A 20,676-nucleotide genomic window follows, 5' to 3' on the forward strand; every position below is an offset into this window, starting at 1 on the left:
GTTACCAATGATACACGCTGGGCAAGACCTGGGATGTTGGTTGTCTAGGAAGTTGACAACCGGAAATGGTTGAATTTGGCGGAGGTACCGCCCAAGGAAATGACGTTGATGCTTTACAAATCTGTTAACATTCTCCGTGAATGAAACGAGTGTTGTGATTGGTCAAAAAATATAGTTTCCGGGGGAAACGGAAATCCTGTCCACTCAGGACTTCCTAGACACTCACTCGTGACCAGGCTCTTCTCTTCTCAGATGAGTGAGGCTGGGACCGAGGTTACCAATACTAATGAAGGCTCTGTTCCATTCTGGTCAAACAGAGTCAGGGTGCTGATATTGTGCATGTTGGCTCACTGGAAACACTCTGCAGCTACACCAGTGGGTCTCAAACCCTCATGGTTCCTTGAGGGGGTTCCCAAATGGACCCTTACGGGAACCATTTGGTTCCATTTGTACACTCAGAGTTATGGGGGTCCTTGAAATGAAAGAGTTTGCTACATTAAATGGATCAGAGCCTTCATTATCATTGGTAACACACCTGTGAAGGAAGTAAGGAAGAGGCCCAATTTCTTTCCAATATGGCTGCTGTGCATAGAGCCTATTGCTCCCGATGAACAGGTTGGTGCCTTGCACGGTTTCCTCCACCATCGGTGTGTGAATGTAATGCTCAATCTATGTAAAGCGCTTGGCATGGAAAAGTGTGTGACCCCTCCCCCCCCCCCTACTGGGCCTAGCAGTTAGACATGGTCCTAGAGTACACCCTGTTCTGGGTGGGCTGGAGGAAGCCTTCCCCCTCAGTGTGACAGATAGCAGAGTGGTTACCAAACAGCGCTGAGCCCTGACCTTGTAAAGGGATTTCTCCCCTTCGCTTTTCCTTAAGCAGTTTGGGATTAAAGGATGAAAGAAATATGCTGGATGTCTCCCTCTCTCTCTCTGTCTCTCTCTCTCTCTCTCTCTCTCTCTCTCTCTCTCTCTCTCTCTCTCTCTCTCTCTCTGTGTGTGTGTCTCTCTCTCTCTCTCTCTCTCTGTGTGTGTGTGTGTGTGTGTGTGTGTGTGTGTGTGTGTGTGTGTGTGTGTGTGTGTGTGTGTGTGTGTGTGTGTGTGTGTGTGTGTGTGTGTGTGTGTGTGTGTGTGTGTGTGTGTGTGTGTGTGTGCGTGTGTGTGTGAGTGGGATTGCAGTCCAGTGGAATAACAATTGTACACTCAATCACAAAATGCACAATGCACTTTTTTTCCCCATCATAAAAAGACATTTCATAATCAAAGGTCACGGAAATGTCTCAGAACCTGGCATAACTGTGCGCGTGTGCATGTGTGTGTGTGTGTGTGTGTGTGTGTGTGTGTGTGTGTGTGTGTGTGTGTGTGTGTGTGTGTGTGTGTGTGTGTGTGTGTGTGTGTGTGTCATAACTGTTATCAGAAGAGAATTAATCAAAGTCCATTTCCTTGTATAGTCGTTCAGCCTTTTTTCAGACTGAGATCCACTCGTAAGTCTGAGACTGATGCGACACGAAGAACAAACCGAGAGGCAAATATCAATTGATCAATAAATAGATCAATTAATAGATCAATTTATAGACGGACAAATCATTTGAACAACCTGGCAGACCGACAGACTGTTATCTGCTACAATCTCCACTGAGGTAAGAACAGGAAGATTATAAAAATGTTCTAAAACTATTACTGTTATTGAATACTATAACCACAACTACTACTACTAACTATAACAACTACTACTATTATTATAACTACTAATACTATTCATACTAATGTTATTGTTGTTTTGTCTTCTAGTATTCCTCTGCATGGTGTATCAGCCTCAGAGAACATTCCAGATCAGGTGTGTGACCGGCAGACAAAATGGCTTCCGGTTTGACTGTTCAGAAAGAGGAGCTGACCTGTCCCGTGTGTCATGACATCTTTAAACATCCCGTTGTGCTGTCCTGTGGCCACAGCTTCTGCAAAGACTGTCTGCAGGAATGGTGGACGGAAAGACCAACAAAAGAATGTCCTGTTTGTCAGAGGAGATCCTCCAAGGACCATCCTCTTCCAAACTTTGTGCTGAAGAACCTGTGTGAGAATCTCTTGAAGGAGAAAGGCCGGAGCTCCTTGTCGGTGAGCTCTGAGGTCCTCTGCACCGCACACGGTGAGAAGCTCAAGCTCTTCTGTCTAGACGACCAACAGCCGGTGTGTCTCGTGTGTCGAGATTCAGAGAAACACACCGGACACAAGTTCTTACCCGTGGACGAAGCGTCTAAACGTTGCAAACAGAAGGTCCAGGAATCACTGAAGCCTTTAAAGGAGAAACTGAAGGTCTTTAATAAAGTTAAAATAGATTACGACGAAACAGAAAATCACATCAAGGTTCAAGCCAGGAACACAGAGACACAGATTAAGGAACAGTTTCAGAATATTCGTCGGTTCCTACAGGAAGAAGAGGAGGCCAGGATCTCCGCTCTGCAGGAGGAAGAGGCTCAGAAGAGTCAGGAGATGAAGAAGAGGATTGAAGGTCTGAGCAGAGAAACGGAAACCCTCTCCAATGCAATCCAAGCTGCTGAGGACCAGCTGAGAGCCGACGACCACGTCTCATTCCTGCAGAACTACAAGACCACAATGGAGGGAGTCCAGCTCACCCTGCAGGACCCACCGCCGGTCTCAGGAGCGCTGATAGACGAGGCCAAACACCTGAAGAACCTGACCTTCAGAGTCTGGGACAAGATGAAGGACATTGTCTCCTACACTCCTGTCATCCTGGACCCCAACACTGCTCATCCATATCTCATGCTGTCTGATGATCTGACCAGTATGAGAGCTGTAGAAGAGCAGCAGCAACTTCCTGACAACCCAGAGAGGTTTGACTACTGGCGCCAAGACCTGGGTTCTGAGGGCTTTAACTCAGGGTCTCACAGCTGGGATGTTGAGGTTGGAGACAATAAAAGCTGGTACGTAGGTGTGTGTGTGGAGTCTTTCCGGAAGGGAGACACAGGGAGTGGAGACTGGCTTATACAGTTCAATGAGGGTAGATACACAGCATACTCCCCATCAGGGCCTGGTTATGAGGAGTATACTGATCTCTCAGTGAATCAGAAACTCCGGAGGATCAGAGTACAGCTGGACTGGGACAGAGGACAGCTGTCCTTCTCTGATCCTGATTCTAACACACACCTACACACCTTCACACACACTTTCACTGAGAGACTGTTTCCATTCGTTAATAATACTCATGATGATGGTCCGTCTCTGAAGATATTACGAGGGAAGATCTGTGTCACTCTGGAAAACCACAGTTAGAACATCTAGCGTCCAATAAAAAAACAAAGTAATATATTGATCTGATATTGATTAGGAGTTACCTATGTCCATGGTAATCAGAAGGGATTGGTTTATGACACGTTATTAATTATACATTTTTAATTACATGTGGTTATATAATTTATGTATCATTCAGTTTTTAATTGCTTCGGTATTATAGACTGACAGAGAGACAGACAGACAGACAGACAGACAGACAGACAGACAGACAGACAGACAGACAGTCAGATCATGCTTTAGTTAAACAGATAAAACTATTCCTGATAACATACTTTTATTTTGTAGTGTATAAACGATCAGTTTGTAATTTTACGTGTATTGGTATAATGGTGACATGTTTGATATGATTATTACTGATAACATGTTTTATATTGTAGTGTTTGTCATACATGGATCATGTTTGAATTCTATAGTTTCTATGTGACAGTGATGATGTCTGTTGATGTATTTGATCTTATTAAAGGAGACATCCGGTCATTTTAAGTGTTATGTTTGATGTGTGTCAAATCACTTACCAACGTAGGAATGAAAATCGCGTGACTCCACAGATCCCCCTATCGACCCCCACCGTTGGCATTATAGGAGTATATAGGATAGCAGCAATTCGCCTATTTTAACAAATGTAAAGTCTGTTTTTTTCTCCTAGTACTCATTGTGGAGTCCCATGATAACGTAACAGGCGCTAAAACTCCGAGAAGCTAACGGCTAATAACAGAACGAGCTAATGCTGGGGCTGCTTATCTCTCTGCATGGCAGCCCCAGGTTGCCAGGTCGGGAGAGAAACCAGCAACCAGCATTAGCTCGTTCTGTTATTAGCCGTTAGCTTGTCGGGAGTTTTAGCGCCTGTTACGTTATCATGGGACTCCACAATGAGTACTAGGAGAAAAAAACAGACTTTACATTTGTTAAAATAGGCGAATTGCTGCTATCCTATATACTCCTAAAATGCCAACGGTGGGGGTCGATAGGGGGATCTGTGGAGTCACGCGATTTTCATTTCTACGTTGGTAAGTGATTTGACACACATCAAACATAACACTTAAAATGACCGGATGTCTCCTTTAAAGATGATGAGAGTAAAGTGAGTCAGATGTGTGTTTGTAACAGTCAGCATTCAGCAGATCATACTCTAGATAAAGTTTATAAAACACATACATACATAGAGTGGTGGAAAGTAACTAAGTGCATTTACTTGAGTACTGTGCTTCAGTACATTTTTGGAGCATTTATTATTCTTTTTTTTTTGTAAGCTCATGACTTTAACATTTCAAATAGAAAGATTGTATTTTTTACTCCATCACATTTCTAGGAAGGAAGGGACTCTTCTGGTCCAAACTTTTTTTAACAATTGTACACTCAATCACAAAATGCACATAGAATCCAAATATATTTCAGTATTGCTTATAGTGAAGGCAGTATACATTGTTGTATACATACAGGTATATTGCATGGCACAGTATGCGTGTATGGCACATTGGCACAATGCATTGCAGTGCATGGCACAGTGCATGCACACATTTATATTTTTGAATGGTTTCATCAGCTTGCATTCATGCGTCTTCAACACTGTCTGTCTCTACAAGAGCTTAAAATGCTGTGAGATTGCATCACTGAGCTACAACACTACACTCCCATAATTACCTCCAGTCTGTCCTGTCCAGACCGAGACCTTGAAACAAGACACACTCTCTACCCTGTCACTTAGAGGAGAGGACATGCAGAGAGAGGACACACACACACACACACACACACACACACACACACACACACACACACGCACACGTGCACACACACACACACGCACCAAACTAAATGCTGCCCTGCTCAGTATACTTGGCTCAGACCAGTGATGGAAGAGGAAAAAGTATACTCATATCAAAAGTACAAAAGTATTTGCATTAAAATATACTTCCTATAGAGTACAGAAGTCCTGACGTCACTCGCTCATCCCCAGGTTCGTAAAGTAATTTCTCTATGGAGAATAACATTGGGTCATCATAGAATCGTCTCATATAAGAAATGTGTTCCAAAAATAAACAAACTGTCTCGACGATATTGTCAGGGAGGAGGTTCTGTATCGTTTATGATAGTCAGTCACTTATATTTGATGATTCTGGCGAAAATGTAACTAATTCGGCGGAAGTAACATTATCGTTTTCTCACCGTCAGTTGATGCTTCATATCCATAAGAGTAAAATCGGCGGGGTAATTTGTTTATTTTTGGAACACAGTTCTTATTTGACGCGATATTAAATACGTCTATGGGATTCAGAATGGGGGTGGAAAACCGCAAAGCAGGTAGACAAACAAAGGATGTGTAAATTACATCAGACTTCGGCGCTGTATATCTGTAGTGGAGTAAGAAGTACAATATCAGCCTCAGAGATGCAGTGGAATAGAAGTAAAAGTATAGAAAATTGGAAACACTCCAGTAAAAGTGAACTTTTACTTAACAAACTAAACGTTGGCCTGGTCTCAGTACTTGGCATTCTGGGGCACCGGAGCAGCGTTCCGTTTGCCAGGTTTGATGAACAGTGCTGTAAAGTAACTAAGTACATATACCCAAGTACTGTACTTAGGTAAGATTTTGGAGGTATCTTTTACTTTACTGGAGTATTTCAATACTTCAATTCAACTCAGAGGGAACTATTGTACTTTTTACGCCGCTACAATTATTTGAAAACGAGTTGCTTTATAGATTTAGATTATTATTACAAAACAAGCATACATGAACTACTTCAGCCCTATACTTCGGCTATTTGAAAATAGCCAATTTGCAAGCTCACAACGTGTGATGTTGTGACGCGTTGTGAGCTCGTAGATCTGCTATTTAAAAAATATATATACATTTTAAATCCTGTGAAATGGGACATTCTGCGTGTAATGAGTACTTTTACTTTTGCTACTTCAAGCATTTTGATGCCATTACTTTTTTACTCAAGTACATTTTGAATACCGGACTTTTACTTTAGTACAGGGGTCTTCAACAGGGGGTCCGGGACCCCTAGGGGGTCCTCAGAGTTACTACAGGGGGGCCACCAAATCTTTGTGTGATATGATATTTCTTTTTTACATTAACCACTTCAACCCTAGCATCCCTATTCTGGGGAGAACTTTAGCCAAAAATAGCAGATCTACAAGCTCACAACGCCTCGCGCTGCGAGGCGTTGTGAGCTTGTAGATCTGCTATTTTTGGCACAGGGATATAGGTGTCAGACTAAGTAAAAAAAAAAAGGTTTAATCTGAAACACAATTTTACACAATATAGAGTAGGGGGTCCCTGCTTCATCTCTCTCTCAGCTAGGGGGGTCCATGGCCTGAAAACGTTGAAGACCCCTGCTTTAGTAGGCTAATTCTACATGGCTTTATTGCTACTTTTACTTAAGTAACAATTGTGAGTATAGAGTACTTCTTCCTCCACTGCAGACCCGTACGTGTTCATTCCGGAGAAGGCGTTCCGTTCGGCAGGTTTGATGAAACGCTTCATGCCGTCTTGCCAATAAAGCACTAAACCAAGGCGTGAAGTGTGTGTGTGTGTGTGTGTGTGTGTGTGTGTGTGTGTGTGTGTGTGTGTGTGTGTGTGTGTGTGTGTGTGTGTGTGTGTGTGTGTGTAAGTGTAAGCACCGGCTGCGCAGTCTGACTCAATCTGATTATCACACAGTGGTGACTCATGCTGTTGAGCTACAGGAGGAAATGTCAAGAGACCAAGTCACACTCCCCTCTCCACTGGACCTGTTAAAACACTCTCCTCTCCACTGGACCTGTTAGAAATATAAATTAGGAGGCGGGCGTGGGAAAAAAAAGGATGAGGGAACGGAAACGGCACCTCGTTTACCCTTTAAGACCGGGAACGCATGTGTGCCATTAATTTATTTCTTTGGCTATAAAAAAAAATAGCGCGGCACTGAGTGCAGCGCTATGAGCTTGTAGATCTGCACTCGATAATTTTTTTTTATCATGAAAACGTGTGCAAATCTTTGAATATATACTTTTTAAAGCGAACATTTGTAACTCAAATATTTGCTTCTGGGGGGTCCCTGGAACAAAACATTTAACGAATGTTCGCTTTAAAAAATTATATATATATTCAAATATTTGCATACATTTTCAAGATTATAAAAAAAAATAGCAGATCTACAAGCTCATAGCGCGGTACTCTGTGCTGTAGTACATAGCAACAACACCTCATTAAGCTACACTTTCAAACACGTTTGGGGTCATTTTAACGTCTACTCTGGCCTTTGTGTTTCAACCCCATCAGACACTTTCTAAGTTGAGAGACGATTTGCTGTTGAACCAAAACACACAGTTTGCAGCCCCCCCCCAGTCTGACTAACAGCACCATAAATCAGTACGGCGGGGCGTACGGTACTCAGGATGAATGCAGTGAGGGAGTGATGTGGTGTGTGTGTGGGGGGGGGGGGAGAGGAGAATGAGTGAGTCCTCAGGGACACTCGGACATCACCTCCTCTGTAACTCCTCACCACTGCAGAGGAGACATGGGGAGGAAGGTGGCCAAAAGGAAACACCGCTCAGACACACCGAGAGGAAGACGACAGGGTGATGGAGTGTGTGTGTGTGTGTGTGTGTGTGTGTGTGTGTGTGTGTGTGTGTGTGTGTGTGTGTGTGTGTGTGTGTGTGTGTGTGTGTCTGTCTGTCTGTCTGTCTGTCTGTCTGTCTGTCTGTCTGTCTGTCTGTCTGTCTGTCTGTCTGTCTGTCTGTCTGTCTGTCTGTCTGTCTGTCTGTCTGTCTGTCTGTCTGTCTGTCTGTCTGTCTGTCTGTCTGTCTGTGTGTGTGTACACAGCTGCTGGGGGGCGTTCCTACTGCCTACTACTGTATATGTCCTGGCTATGCAAGGGATAATCAATGGGGGGGGGGGGGACATAAACCCAGACAGGGTGATTAGACTTCAGTCTCAGGTCTTCATCACCCTGAAGGGGTTTATTTCTCCATAATGACCCGCTCCCCATTGACTATCGCGCTTATTACACGGCTACTTAATAAAGAAATTAATAAATTGACCCAAAAGTAACAAGACAAAGGATTTCATTGCTTATACATTAAGTTATGCCAGGTGTAGTCTCGCGTTACCAGACTGTTGCCTCCCACAATTTACAAATGTTTCCGGCATACAGTCTGGGACTCGGAAGCTCTGATCATGTGTAAGGGGAAAGCGGATGCCCCTCCCCTACCCACTTCCGTTTTAGCATTGTGCAGTGACGCAAAGGAGTCCGACTGGAATCAACGAATCTCATAAACATCGTTTATGTCTACTAGTGTCTTCTTTGACAGATTTTTTCGGCGTTAATTCCATGAAAACTTTCTCAGTTTTCTGTGATAAACAATCCTCGCACAAATAACATGAATCTACCGCTCCTATGACTATGCTTCCGCCTCGGTTCTGTTTCCACTGGGACTACAGGTCCACGGGCACCGCGTCGTGATTGGTCGAATGTCTTTCCGTCTGAACAACTTCCGTTACACAGCTTTCGGGAAGTGGAGTTCCAGACTCTATATAGCATTCAGAGATTGTGGAATAGTTGTCTGGTGACGCGAGACTATGCCAGGTGCGTCCAATGCAACTACAGGACGTGTTGATGAAACAGAATCAATATTGGGTTACTGCATCGCTTATTTCTCACTTCACAAACATTCCTGAGAGCAGCGTTTAGCTGTAAATGACACGTCGGTGTGTTTGTTTACATGGCTGTCAGGTTGGATTCGGCACAAAAGTCAAGCAGCACAGATTGATATGAGCCATGTGTGCTCTGAACCTTTGATTAGACAGCGCTCTGTTATTGAGTCAATTCAGTGATTGACCAATCAGAAACAAGCTCTCATCTAAGCCGTGTGATAATGGACATTAATAGCCCTGGACCTTTTTAATTGGCAGTTATTATTATTATTATTATTATTATACATTAACTTAAGACCCTTGCACACATAACAGTACAATGATGTCTTTCATTGAACAATCAGTTATTAACGTATCTTAAGGCATGCAGGAATCACACTGAGCACTGTTTATTTTGTCGACTAAAATTATGACAAAACATTTTCGTTGACTCTCTTTTTTAACGAAATAAAAACGAAATAAAAGCTAAGCTATGATGGCTAAAACTGAGACTAAATATGTTGACAATTTCGTCAACAAATAAAAACTAGACTAAAATGTTAGTGAGGGACTAGTGGAAAAGAGATCCAGTAGAACTAAAAGACAAGTCATTAAATGTTTGGTTGCGCTCGGGTGGTGGTGCGCTCTGAAAATAGCAGATCTACAAGCTCACAACGCGTCGCAGCGCGACGCGTTGTGAGCTTGTAGATCTGCTATTTTCAGCATGCAACCAAGCGTGAAATCAGCCATTACGATGCCATCAAGGCACCGCCTAAATACATTTTAGTCGACTAAATCAACTGTAGATTTAGTCGACTATAATCTTGATATTTACATGACTAAAACTAGACAAAAACTAAAACATTTCAGATGACTAAAATATTACTAAAACTAAATGGAATTGTATTCAAAAGACTATTGACAAAAACTGTCAAATGTCAAAATCAACACTGCAACTGAGTTCAACTTAAAGAAAGACCGTCGTGCCATCGCAAGCAATTGCCTGTCAGCAATGTTGAAGTGGTCATGCAAGACGTTAGTTACAATGCTGCCTCTTCAGTCTCCCATGTTGGAAACGTCAAAGCTTTTGCCACATATAGTTTGCATTTTTCCACGTCCAGCACCTAGTAGGAGGTATTTTTTGACTGTTACTTATGAAGCCAAACATGGTTAAACTTCTCTACAGCTAGTAGAGTAGATTCACCTTATTTCCTCAAATTGTCCCAAAACTTTGGCGGTTTTATCATTTCCCAAAAAACTTTTTTTCCAGACCGGGAAAAGTGAGTTTTCAAATTCCATGACTTTTTCCAGGTTTTCCATGATGAGCGCATAAACCCTTGAATTTTTTTGAAAATTTGTGCAAATCTCGGAATATATATGTAAACATTGTTTTACGCAAATCTTTGCTTCTGGGGGTCCCTGGCATGTTCAGATACATATTATTTTGCGGGTCCTTTACATGAAAAAAAGTTTGAGAGGCAGAACTCTCGTTTTGCACCTGCAGCTGGGCCTGACGTGCACGTGCACACACTGCTGGGATGACGTGCACACCAACACACCTCTAAGCCTGACGTGCACACACACACACACACACACCGCTGTGTGACGGATGGCTGGTGAACATCTTCCCCTGCATCGCCCTCTTCTCTCAACATCACTCTGTTTTTTCTTTTCTTTTTTCGGGTATAAGATTTATTTGGGGCATCATTTTTTCTGCTTTATTTCAGAGATGTCAGTGTAGAGAGACAGAACACCAAGGACACAGAGGAGAGGAGAGGAGAGGCACGCCAGACGAGATGGGGGTCGGATTCAAGCTGTCTGAGCCGTCAGGCAGGCTCCCCCCCCAAAAAACATGATTCTTAGCCCATTAAAACCGGGAAAGCACGCGTGTCATTTAAGATTTCTTTGGGCTATTCAAAAAATAGCAGATCTACAATAGCAGATCTACAAGCGCATAGAGTGCCGCGCTATGAGCTTGTAGGTCTGCTATTTTTGAGGGAAAGAAATGTGAAAATGTGTGCAAATCTTTGAATATATATATATATATATATATACTGTTAAATCAAATCTTTGCTTCTGGGGGGTCCCTGGAACAACATATTTTGAGATGGGGGTCCGTGGCTAAATACATATCATTTTGGGGGGTCCTTGACATGAAAAGGTTTGAGAGCTACTGATATTATAGCAACATACATTTTGTTTTGTTTTAGAAGGATTTAGAAGACATTTTGTAGAATTCCCCGAGAAGCAAAGATTTGAGTTTAAAAGATCGCTTTAAAAAAATATATATATATATTCAAAGATTTGCCCAGGATTTTTCAAATAAAATAGCAGATCTACAAGCTCATGGCGCGGCACCGAGTGCCGCGCCATGAGCTTGTAGATCTGCTATTTTTGAGTAGCCGAAGTATAAAATACTGGTTAAAGTGCGTTCCTGGTTTTAATGGTTTAATGACAACATTGTCGACTGTGCCTCACACCACCGTGTTCCCACTATAGGAGAGAACCTGCTCCTTACTGTAGAACCAGGATATGTTCCTAGAACTTCTACTGTTTCCAGTTTGTACTTGAACACGGTGAAGCTGCTGGTATCTATAGTGGTCACACACACACGCACAGAGAGAGAGATTTTTTGACTGCCATAACTTGGCGTAATGGGGATGTACTGTATATATAGGTGTTGTGTGTCATAAATAATCCAAAGGAATCCAGGTGCAAAATACATGTGATACTATATCGTCTGTCGGGTGGAAAACTCATATGTCCCATTCTTTTTTATTCAAAAGCATCAAAAGTAGCAGATCTACAAGCTCAAAACGCGCTGCGTGTCGAGCTTGTAGATCTGCTACTTTTGACACATTTGTGTGACACTGCAGTATGATGATCAAGTAGGGCATAAATTTACAAAACAAACACAAAGTAAAGAATATGTAGATAAGAGGTTTCTGCCTGATAACAACATATGCTATGGTTTTAGTTTTAGGCCACAATTAAGTACAATTTTGAGGTATATTTTTGCTTTACTGGAGTATTTAACATGTACTTTTACTTCTACTCCATTACATCTCAGAGGCAAATATACTTTTACTCCACGACAATTATTAGAAAACTTTAGTTACTAGTTACTTTGTAGATTTTGATTATTATTGCAAAACATACATTAACCACTTCAGCCCTACATACATTTTGGCCATTTGAAAATAGCCGATCTACAAGCTCACAATGCGTCGCATCGCGACGCATTGTGAGCTTGTAGATCGGCTATTTTCAAAGGTTTTTAAACATTTGAAAAAGTTGTGAAATGGGACAATCTGCATAATGAGTACTCTCTACTTTTGGTACTATAAGTACATTTTGACACCAATACTTTTGTACTTTTACTCAAGTAAATTTAGAATTCCTGACTTTTACTTGAAACACAGTATTTCTTCATTGTAGCATTGATATTGTACTTTAACTTAAATTTGAGTACTTTTTCCACCACTGGTCTGTGTGTCTGTGGGTGTGTCTGTGGGTGTGTCTGTGTGGGTGAGTCCATTTTGCTTTAGAGCTGGGGGTGATGCAGAGGTTTACTTTAGACATCATCAGACACACACAGATGAAAAGAGCAGAACATTTTCAGGTCAAAAAATGATATATTATTTAGTTTATGTCCGTTGCAGCGAGGTAACAGTCAGTGTCCCTGAAGACTCTTATTGCTCCATCTTTCTGGAATGCTCAACCACTTTGTCTCCAAACACACACGCACACGCACGCACATGCACACGCACGCACGCACACACACGCACAAACACGCACAAACACATGCACACGCACGCACGTACGCACGCACGCACGCACGCACGCACGCACGCACGCACGCACGCACGCACGCACGCACGCACGCACGCACGCAGACGCACACACACACACACACACACACACACACACACACACACACACACACACACACACACACACATGCACACGCACGCACACACACGCACAAACAAAGTGCACACGCACGCACGCACGCACGCACGCACGCGCACACACACACACACACACACACACACACACACACACACACACACACACACACACAGTAAATGAAGCATTTACAGTGCATAGCGCCTTTATCCAAAGTGTTTTACAATGTGCATTACATTCACGCAACACATTCACACATCGATGGGCGGAGGAGGAGATCATGCAAGGCACCGACCACGGTAAAAGTACTCACGTTTCTTACTTAAGTACAAGTATCAATACTGCAATGTAGAAATACTCTCTGTTAAGTAAGTAAAAGTCCGGAATTCAAAATTTGCTTGAGTAAAAGTACAAAAGTATTGGCATCAAAATGTACTTAAAGTACCACTAGCACTAGTTATGCAGAGTGTCAGTGTGCAGAAGCCTTTTGAAAATAGCAGATCTACAAGCTCACAACGCGTCGCATATTTCCAAATAGCCAAAGTTTACATATAGGGCTAAAATGGTTAATTATGTTTTGTAATAATAATCAAAATCTACAAAGTAACTAGTAACTAAAGTTTTCAAATAATTGTAGTGGAGTAAAAGTACAATATTTGCCTCTGAGATGTGGTGGAGTAGAAGTAAAAGTGTAGAAATAGTAAAACATGGAGCGTGGTGTGTTTTCCTGTGTGTGTTGCCCTGTGTATGTTTTCCTCCTCATTGGTGTGTGTGTGTGTGTGTGTGTGTGTGTGTGTGTGTGTGTGTGTGTGTGTGTGTGTGTGTGTGTGTGTGTGTGTGTGTGTGTGTGTGTGTGTGTGTGTGTGTGTGTGTGTGTGTGTGTGTGTGTGAATGAGAGGTGAGGAGTGACTGATAAAATACCAGCTGGTGTGAATGATGACTGAGTGAGTGGCTAACTAGTAGGTGGAGCCAGGCTGGTGATTGGCTCCTGTGATGATGGGCTCAACTATAAAGCTGTCTGGCACCAGTGTCTCAGATTTCTTCCTCCTAGCCAGCCTCCAAACACCAGGGTCCTTTATTGTTGTTGTAATGTTCAAGGTTAAAGTTATGTGTGTGTAGGACAGTGTTGATTTTGACAGCAAATTTTGATTTAGTTTAGTTTTAGCCATAGTCTTTTGAACAAAATTCCACTTAGTTTTAGTCATATTTTAGTCATCTGAAATGTTATAGTTTTCTCTAGTTTTAGTGGACTAAATATCATAAGATTATAGTCGACTAAATCTATACAGTTGAATTAGTCGACTAAAATGTATTGTGACGGTGCCTTGATGGCGTTGTATTGGCTGTTTTTACACTTGGTTGCATGCTGAAAACGCGTTGTGAGCTTGTAGATCTGCTACTTGTCTTAGTTCTACTGGATCTCTTCTCCACTAGTCCTTCCCTTTAGTGTAGTTTTTATTTGTTGACGAAATTGTCTATGTAGTTTATTTAGTCTTTATTTAGTTTTTATTTAGTTTTCGTCAGTGAAGAAAGGTAGTCGAAGAACATTTTTCGTCATAGTTTTAGACGACAAAATCAACACTGGTGTAGGCAGCGGTGTAAAGTAACTAAGTACATTTAGTGAAGTACTGTACTTAACTCACTGAGTGCCATTAAGGTGTTTCACGTGTTTTTACCGCTATGGCGCTGGGTGCCATTAACGTGTTTGATGTGTTTTTGAAAAAATAGTGAAAAAAAATGTTTTTGAAAAACATGTTCAGAACCCAAGATATCATCACCTGAAGATGTGCAGCTCCATCCACTCCTTGTTTAACTTAGAACTGAAAAAGGCTGTATCTCGCTTCCTAAGCACTTTTTGTTTTCTGTGAAAAAAACTTGTCTATACTTTTACTTCTACTCCATTACATCTCAGAGGCAAATATTGCAGATATACATTGTTACATTAAACATCCATTAACCACTTTAGCCCTATTTTCAAACATTTTAGTACTTTTACTTTTGGTATTTTAAGTACATTTTGACGCCAATACTTTTGTGCTTTTACTCAAGTCAATTTTGAATTATGGACTTTTACTTGTAACAGAGTATTTCTACAATGCAATATTGATACGTTTAATTAAGTAAGAAATGTGAGTACTTTTTCCATCACTGGGTGTAGGTGTGGGTGAGGTCGTTTGTGTTGTAATTTGTCTTCTGTTTTGTAGTTCTGTTTTTATCATCCCACCCTGAGGTAATGTGTTGTACACACTTTATGTTGAGACTTATGCTCCCTATAGGCCGGGTCGTAACACGTAGAGCTGCTCCCTGGCATCACAGCTGTATGAGCCACCTGGCTGAGTGCTGACACACAAGTAGATGAAAACTGCCAGCATCATGTAGAACCCACAGTACTTTGAGTCAAAAATATAAATACTCCTGCTCAAATAGAGTACCTTAGCCCTGACGTCATCATAGGCAAAGTTTAGATTGCATCATATAAGAACTGTGTTTTTTTAAAGGTCAGATGTGACTTTATTCAAGGTTGTACTTTATTGTTACATCTTGTGTACAACAGGTACATACAGTAAGAGTAAAGCTTATTTTGGTTCGGCTTCCTTCAGACAATGCAGCAGCATTGCAGCATATATTGTTATAAGTAATAACAATATATTGTAAACGTCTGTGTTTGGAGGAGAACAATATTTGGATAAATTTGTATTTTTTCACTGTCAGTTGATGCTTCATATCCATATGAGTGAAATCGTTGGGGTGATTTGTTTATTTTTGGAACGCAGTTCTATCATGGCACGGTCTAAGATTTACCTATGGGAATTCCAATACAAAAAATGACTAACCCGGCCTCTAGTAGGCTACACCCAGAAATCACGTGATCACAACCAAAATGAAGCTAGTTTAGTATTATAGGTCGCGACGGCATGCCCCCCCCCCCCCCATTTCTCAGAGACCCCCCCTACATCTTTTAAGGCGATTGCCGGATGGATTGTTGTGAAGAATAATATTCAATGTTTTTTTCAAATGTAAGTAAAAAACGCTCAAAATCACAGGCAAGGGCAGCTATAGATGAGGTTTTAACTCAACTACAAGGGAAAGTTGCTCTGTCAAACTCATACTTGAGTTAAAGTACTATGACCATTTTTCTTCTCTGAAACAAAAGGCCTCAGATGTCTGTTGATCCATAACAGTAGCTCTCTGCCCAGACGGCTCACTTGGGGGCAGCCAGCAAGGAATGTCAGTCATTTCACAAAGTCCTCCAAGTGTGTCCTTTAGTATCTGTTTCCAATGTCCAGTTCAGTTCCTTTCCTTCTTTCTTTCTTTCTGCTTCTTAAAATAGTCTTTCCTTTGATATGTTCTCCCTCTCTCTGTAGAGGCTCTTCTCACAGGAGAACAAACTGAGAAAACCTACTTTTTGTTTGACTGTGTTCTTTGTCCCACATTATTGTGTCTTGTATTTTTGGATTCTCTGTTTTGTTGTTGTTTGCTCTGAAAGTGGTGTTTATTCGCAGTTGTTCTCAAACTTTTTCCTGTGAAGGACCCCCCAAAATGATGCATGTTTGGCTGAGGACCCCCATCTCATATGTTGTGACAGTGACCTCCAAAAGCAAACTTTAGTTTGCTTCAAAAAAATATATATATTCAAAGATTTGCAAAAGATTTGCAACATTTTTCACAATTTTTCAAAAATAGCAGATCTACAAGCTCATAGCGCGGCACTCGGTGCCGCGCTATGAGCTTGTAGATCTGCTATTTTTGAATGGCTAAAGCATAACATATGGCTAAAGTGGTTAAAATGATTGTGACGCTAATTTAGTAACTAATTGTAACTCATTTAGCTGGGGACCCCCTGGTGCCCCCCCCAAGGACCCCCGGGGGTCCCCGGACCCCAACTTTGAGAACCAATTCTCTCAAAGTGGAGTCCATGAACCATTTTAACCATGAACCAAGACCATTTGTTTTACCCTTACGGGTCCATTTGGTTTCATTTATACGCTGTCAGCCGCGCCCCAATATGCATGATGCCAAAGTGGGGGTCCTTGCAATTAAAAAGCTTGAGAACCAAACTGCTCAAAGCAGTTTGTGCCCTTTAAAATTTAAAACATTACAGAGCTTTAAATAACATTACAGAGCTGTGTTGTGATTCATCCATTCTGTATGATGTGACCTTTAGAGGAAGAGAAAAGTAATCAATGTATAGGATGGAAAGTAACTACTGTGTACGTACACTTACTCGAGTATTGTACTCAAGTACAATTTTTAGGTACTTTTACTTTACACATTTTTGAATATCCAACATATAAATGGATAAAGTGGTGAAAAATGATTGTGATGCTATGTTCCCCAGGCTGGCAGAGGGAGAGTAGCGCCCGGGATTACAGTTTAGGCAATTGGCTCTATGCACAGCAACCATTTTGGAGAAAAATTGGGCCTCTTCTGACTTCTTTCACAGGTGTTACCAATGATACTAATGAAGGCTCTGTTCCATTCTGGTCAAACAGAGTCAGGGTGCTGATGGGTGGTTAGTGGGTCTCAAAGTGTGGTCCAGGGACCCTCATGGTTCCTTGAGAGGGTGTAACTCTGAGAGTTATGGGGGTCCTTGAAATTAAAAAGTTTGAGAACCACTGTGCTACACTAAATGGAACAGAGCCTTCATTAGTGTCATTGGTAACACCTGTGAAGGAAGAGAGGAAGGGGCCCAATTTCTGTCCAATATGGCTGCTGTGCATAGAGCCTATTGGCACTGGGTGAAACGGGAGCGTGTCTACTGTATGTTCCCTGGGTTCTATGTTCCGGGTTCTATGTTCCCCGCTTACCTAACCCTAACCTTAGTGGGGAACATAGAACCCGGGGAACATAGGGATGACCCCAGTGAAACAATGGGTTACAAAATGTGTGGGATACATTTAAAAAAAATGCTGTTTACTACTTTTTGCTGGGGACCCCATTGATTGTTGTACATTGTGTTTCATTTAATCATTTATCTTATGAAGTAGTCAGAGTAGTCGTGTGAGGTCCACCCCCTCCCCCACCTAACCCCCACTTTCTGTCGGTTGTCAGAGTTTTTTGTGCTGATCGCCACAAATAAAAGTCAGTTCCTATTGTGAAGAACAGTCGTGGTGCTTATTTGAACCCAGAGTTCACTGCAATAATATGCAACCTCAGCAAAACAAAATCAGTTGAGTTTTAGAGGTCCCCTACTGTCAAAACACATATTGCATCATGTTTTTTGCACTCTTGATTAAACACTGTGAAAATGTGATATATCTCTTTTTTTTTCAGTTAAGCTGCTCAATATAAATCCTCAGAGGTTAATAGATAGCTGCACCAGAGCAAGTTAGAACACAATTAAAGTTGAATGTGAAATTGTGGCTGTCTCTAGAGAGTACGTAAGTAAGTACTGTACTTAAGTACAATTTTGAGGTAATTGTACTTTACTTGACTATTTCCAATATCCAATACTTACTTCTACTTCACTACATCTCAGAGGCAAATATTGTACTTTTACTCCACTACAATTATTTGGAAACTTTAGTTACTAGTTACTTTGCAGATATAAATGATTACATTATAAGACATACATTAACCACTTTAACCCTATTTTATACATAGGATATTTGAAAATAGCAGATCTACAAGCTCACAACGCGTCGCATCGCGACACGTTGTGAGCTTGTAGATCTGCTATTTTCAAATATTTAGTACTTTTACTTTTGATACTTTACGTGCATTTTGATGCCAATACTTGTGTACTTTTACCCAAGTAAATTTTGAATTCTGGACTTTTACTTGTAACAGAGTATTTTTATATTGCAGTATTGGTACTTTTACTTAAGTAAAGAATTTGAGTACTTTGTGACGCTGTAGTATGTTCAAGTTGGGGCGTTAATTTACGAAAAAACACAAAAAGTTAAAATACGGAGATGAGAGGTTTCTGCCCGACAACAATGATATCATCGCCGTCGATCATTAACGTAAAATGAGCAGTAAACTAGGTCATCATGGGAAATGTAGTTCTCCTCCTCCAGGCTGCCAACCAACCAGCCTGGCAGAGGAGAAAGACCATGATAAATGGGTTGGAATCCGTTCTCTATCCTGTGCTAAAGTCTACACAGTACATCTCACAGCAAACTGCATGGAAAACCAGCACAACGCTGGAACTGTGTCAAACTTTATTCATGTACCAAACGACCCGGGACCCTAGCCTGCTGCAAGCATGACATCTGTAATTATTTTACGTTCAGGGTAAATGTGTTTAGCTAATTGTTGCCCCAGCCTGCTTCTGGATAAACAGGAGCTTGCGTCAGCAGTGGTGGAAAAAGTACTCAAATGTTTTACTTAAGTAAGTAAAAGTATCAATAATGCAGTGCAGAAGTACTCCGTTACAAGTAAAAGTCCGGAATTCAAAATTTACTTGAGTAAAAGTACAAAAGCATTGGTATCAAAATGTACTTAAAGTACCAAAAGTAAAAGTACTAAATATTTGAAAATAGCAGATCTACAAGCTCACAACTATTTTCAAATAGCCTAGGTCTAAAATAGCACCAAAGTGGTTAATGTATGTTTCATAATATAATAATTTATATCTGAAAAGTAACTAGTAACTAAAGTTTTCAAATAATTGTAGTGGAGTAAAAGTACAATATTTGCCTTTGAGATGTAATGGAGTAGAAGTAAAAGCATTGAAAATGGGAAATACTCCAGTAAAGTAAAGATTCCTCAAAAATGTACTTAAGTACAGTACTTGAGTAAATGTACTTAGTTGCCTTACACCACTGGAGCTTGTACTGTATGTGTCAGAGAGAGAGAGAGAGAGAGAGAGAGAGAGAGAGAGAGAGAGAGAGAGAGCAGTCTTTTAAGCGCAGGTGTTTGTGTACGTGTGTGTGTGTGTGTGTGTGCGTACGTGCGTGTGTGTGCGTGCACAACTGGAAAAACACAGCATGTGAGAGTAGAAAGAGGCACCCGAGGAAAAATGCGATAAAAACACAAATTGATATATTTTTCTGGGTAAATATCAGTACAGGTTTGTTTACTCAGCAATGATCCAAAAATAACCAAAAGCGCTAAAACGTTATAGACCTTTATAGTTCAGTGGGTGGTTATGTTTATGTATTCAGTAATGGTTTCACTGCAAACATTTTGACAGCAGCGTTTCCCCCTATATACAGTATATCACTAGTTCTCAAATACAGTCTATAGTATAGCATACTCATACTGTAGCAGTTATGATACACTACTGAACTGTGTACACACACACACACACACACACACACACACACACACACACACACACACACACACACACACACACACAGCAGTGACACACCTTTCCTCACTGTTGGCCTTTAATAGGAAGTGAGCAATCAGTTGCCATGGTGCCCCCCCCCCCCCCCCCCCCTACACACACACACACACACACACACACACACACACACACACACACACACACACACACACACACACACACACACACACACACACACACACACAAAAACACACACATCTGCCATCGGCATGGTAACAGCTCATTAGGAAAGTGAGACGTGTTTTATGGCTAATTTATGCGCTGTTATGCGACGCTGTCATAACGGCGTTGCACGACTACGGCACCTTAACGCCCAAAATAGCCGATCTGCAAGCTCACGACGCGTCACGTGATGCGACGCGTCGTGAACTTCAAGGTTAGGGCTGTTGTCGGGCATCTTTGGGGTTAACTTTGGCACTTCCTCCGGTTCCTTCCTCCACACCACTGGATCTCAAACTTTTTCAAGTCAAGGACCCCCAGATGTATTTGGCCGCGAACCCCCATCTGAAACGGTTTTGTGCCAGGGACCCCCAGAGGAGAAGGTTTATGT

The 20,676-nt window shown here is 41.6% G+C and overlaps 2 protein-coding genes across 2 annotated transcripts in view; one reads left to right on the forward strand and one right to left on the reverse strand.

The window, feature by feature from the left end:
- Positions 1–20,676, reverse strand: part of ppfia4 (PTPRF interacting protein alpha 4) — a gene marked incomplete at both ends in the record, with an annotated part of 154,502 nt that overhangs the window by 73,014 nt on the left and 60,812 nt on the right. The window lies entirely within an intron of this gene.
- Positions 1,855–3,285, forward strand: LOC311049441 (E3 ubiquitin-protein ligase TRIM35-like; the record flags this gene model as incomplete). Its single annotated transcript, XM_084063012.1, has 1 exon — positions 1,855–3,285. One exon carries the CDS (start codon positions 1,855–1,857, stop codon positions 3,283–3,285), a length of 1,431 nt encoding a protein of 476 aa, XP_083919138.1.

This window comes from Gymnoscopelus microlampas (assembly GCF_963454915.1).
Source record: "Gymnoscopelus microlampas genome assembly, chromosome: 7".
NCBI lineage: Eukaryota > Metazoa > Chordata > Actinopteri > Myctophiformes > Myctophidae > Gymnoscopelus > Gymnoscopelus microlampas.